General features: G+C 37.2%; 1 protein-coding gene across 1 annotated transcript; it reads right to left on the reverse strand.

Moving 5' to 3' along the window:
• Positions 1-954: 954 nt before the first annotated feature.
• LOC123329617 (olfactory receptor 52K1-like) lies at positions 955-2,032 on the reverse strand. The gene has a single exon (XM_044928988.2). It carries the CDS (start codon positions 1,897-1,899, stop codon positions 955-957), a length of 945 nt encoding a protein of 314 aa, XP_044784923.2. The 5' UTR covers positions 1,900-2,032.
• Between the last annotated feature and the right edge of the window lie 1,765 nt (positions 2,033-3,797).

Consider the following 3,797-nt stretch of genomic DNA (forward strand, 5'->3'; position numbering starts at 1 on the left):
GGGATGCATATGCAGCTTTTAATTAGCATTTTCATATTTCTTTGATAAATACCTAGAATGGCTGGACCACATGGCAGATGGCCAACAGGCACATGAAAAAATGTTCAGCATCACTAATTCTATGGGGAATATGAGTCAAGACCATAATGATAGACACTACCTCATACCAATCAGAATGTCTATTATCAAGAAGGCAAGAGATAATAAGTGTTGGTGAGGATATGAAGAAAAGATAACCCTCATACACTGCTGGTGGGAATGTAAATTGGTGGAACACTATGAAAAACAGTATGGAAATGGAGGTTACTAAAAAAACTAAGGCTGTCTTTTTTTTTTTTTTTTTCCATTTGTAAAATCTTACCTGTCAAGTCCAATCTTGGTTGTATATTGGTTCTATGTTCTGACACTGAGTAACTCTCTAAGGATGACACTTCTCTATTAAAACCCTTCAGACAAAAAAAAAAGGAGCTCAGTATTTATCGATATGGTCATGGATACTTATACATATTTATTTCAATTAGTATTATTTTCAATGATATATAATTCTGTTGGTGAAATATCTGAAACATAAATGTGGAAGAAAAATCATTATATCAACAAAAACTTTGGATAATTATTTTTATCCATAGGTCTTAAGATACATGCCTAAATTCATTTTACCTCATTTGAAAAAAAATGTCCAATTTATGTTATGTGATGGAAGTAGATAAACAATAAAATTAATTACAAAATGCTCTCCTGTTTTATTACACATAAGCATTTAGGAAGGATTGCTTGTCATGAAGGTTTCATAACAACTACATCTTGATGGAAAGGACATGCCCCTCTACATTCCCACACTGACCAAGTCCTTCTCTTGCCTTGGTTTATACTTTTCCTTACTAAGCCCAATTCTGACAGAAATTATCTCTACCTACAATGTTAACATGATTTCCAGCTCTATAGGTTACAACATCAATCTCCTTCACAATGGAAGATTCGTAGCACCCACTCCCACATTTGCTTGGTCCGAGCCCCATAAATCAAAGGGTTGATCATAGGAGGCACCAAGAAGTAGAGATTGTCAATGATAATCTGTAGGTGGGGAGCCATATGATAGCCTAAAACCTGGGCCAAGACAGAAAAGATAACAGGGGAATAAAAGAGAGCAATGACACAAAGATGAGAGCCACATGTGCTGAAAGCTTTGCCCCGTGCCTCCCAAGAGGGTATCCGAAAGACAGCATGAAGGATCAGCCCATACGACAGAATGATAAAAAACAGATCAAATCCCACAGATGCTACAATAACCATAAGGCCATAGACAATGTGGTGAGAGAGGTCTCCACAGGCTATTTGCACCACAGCCATGTAGGCACAGTATGAGTACGCAATGATGTGAGTTTGGAAGCTTTCCAGTCTTTTCACCAGGATGGGTGCTGGGGTCAGCACTGCCACTGCCCTTGCCAGGACAGCCAGTGCCATCTTCACAAGCAGGCTGTTACTAAGGACAGTTGTATATCTCAGAGGGTGCCAGATAGCCACAAATCTGTCAAAAGCCATAGCCAGAAGGACCCCAGACTCCATGACATAAAATGATGGGATGAAAAACATCTGTGTGAGGCAGGCATTAAAGCTGATTTCCTTGGCATTCATCCAGAAGATGCCCAGCATGCGGGGCACAGTGACACTGACAAGAGACAGGTCAACAACTGACAGCATGGCCAAGAGGAGAAACATGGGCTCATGAAGACTCTTCTCCACCCTGATGATACATAAAATGGTGGCATTGCCAATGACAGCAACAACAAACACCAAGAAAAAAGGCACAGAGAACCAGCCATGGGAAGATTCCAGGCCAGGAATTCCAGCCAGGACAAATATCAAGGGCTGAGGGATGGAGTTGTTGCAAGAGGACATCCCTCTCCAGACCTCCTCAAGGTCTGATTCCTAGAGAGAAAGAAGGAGGGACATTTTGAAATCACTGCATCATTTGAAGCTAAAATGCTGGGTACTATAGTAGTTTATGGCAATAAGCAAAATTTACCAGCTAGTGAACAAATAAATGTTGCAGCTAATGGAGTTAAGGAGGGAGATAATTCCTAGTTACTTTCTCTGCAGGAGAGAGAAGCAGTCTCAGGGAAAAATTCTCAATAAAAAACATACCAACTCTGCTGTGTAAATTCTCCTGTTGACCTGATCCTGTTTAATATTCAATGTATATAAACTTGTAGGAGAGTTTTTTTTTTCCCCTCAGAGAACAGAACCTGAAAGGAGACCCAATATATTCATTACAGGCATGACGTGGGGATGTGGATGAGCTAGAAAGCATGGTTTTCACTCAAGAAGTTGAATTTCATCATCCGAAGGTCCTCATTTCTTGAGACTGGCCTTGGTGCTTCAGAATTCTTCTCTGGAGAGTTTTTTATTTTGACCAATAACCTAGGATATTTGCTGATCTTACATGTGAAAAATATGGTTTTCTGGAGGAATAACTGATATTTTGAAGGACAAAGGTAGAGTAAAAAATACCTCAATAGATAATAATTTCATATTAAAATTTTATATATATATATGTATTTATGTGTTTTTGTATAGCAACCATAATTTAGAAGTTAATGGTAACATAATTCTATACAAATAAGATTATATTTGTTAAATATGTTAATGTACATAACAAAGAAATACATATTTACAAATTATTTGATGACAGCTATAGGTTAAAGATCATACAATACTAAATTTCACTATTAAGGTGTGGACTTCACATTTTATTAGAAATATTCCAATTATATAATATTTATAAAAAGCAATCACAGAAAAAATAGAAGCTTCAACAGATTCTTAAAATACAGAGATGGAAAAACATAACACAAAGTTGCTTTAAAAAATAAAAATACATGGCATGGGGGAGTGGGAAGGAGGCTCTAGAGGAAGGGATATATGTATATATACAGTCCATGAAATTCTCCAAGCCAGCATACTGGAGTGGGTAGCCTATTCCTTCTGCAGCAGGTCTTCCCGACCCAGGAATTGAACTGAGGTCTCCTGCACTGCAGGTCAATTCATTACTAACTGAGCTATCAGGGAAGCCCATGTACATATATAGCTGATACATACTGAGGCACAGTAGAAGCCAACACAACATTGTAGAACAACTGTACCACAATAAAAAAGTACAGTAATATTAACACTGTGTCCTTTTTTTTGTTTTCACAAACTTGGATTATTTGTCTTTTTGCCAATTAATTTACTCTAAATACTTAGGATCCCAAAACAGAGTGGCAAAAAGTACACAGCTTTTATATATCATAAATTGAGTTATGAAGATCTAAGTATTTCATGTATCAACCACCTTTGGTAAAAGGCAAGCCACAGCCAAATGACAGGCAGGTATCCCCTAGCAGGTAACTTGGTATAGTAAAAATAATAAGGTCTTTAGATAAATGCGGCTGTGATACAATTTCAACCCTGGCACTAATTTTATGTGACTTGACCATAAAGTGTTCAGGGCTGTGAGCCTCTTTCCTCATCTCAAAAATGAGATGAGGTTTACCTTGCAAAACTTGCTGTGAGAATTAAGTCCATCATTAAATCCCAACATTGTATAAAATGTACAATGTTTCTGGCTTAATTCTTTTAATGTTTCTGTGCTCTACAAATGCAAATTTTCTTCTTTTTCAATAAAGTACAAAGATTAAGTGAGATAAGCCAAAAATAAAGTCCTTTTTGCCTTGTGTTTATGAGGATAGTAACTATTATATGGATAATAACTAGTCTTGAACGGATACCAGAATAAGTAATATGTGATAGCCCTG

This window comes from Bubalus bubalis, chromosome 16 (genome assembly GCF_019923935.1).
Source record: "Bubalus bubalis isolate 160015118507 breed Murrah chromosome 16, NDDB_SH_1, whole genome shotgun sequence".
Lineage (NCBI taxonomy): Eukaryota > Metazoa > Chordata > Mammalia > Artiodactyla > Bovidae > Bubalus > Bubalus bubalis.

Excerpts from the sequence above, each read along its gene's own strand:
- LOC123329617 (XM_044928988.2), bottom strand. The coding sequence starts at position 1,899 with ATGTCCTCTTGCAACAACTCCATCCCTCAGCCCTTGATATTTGTCCTG.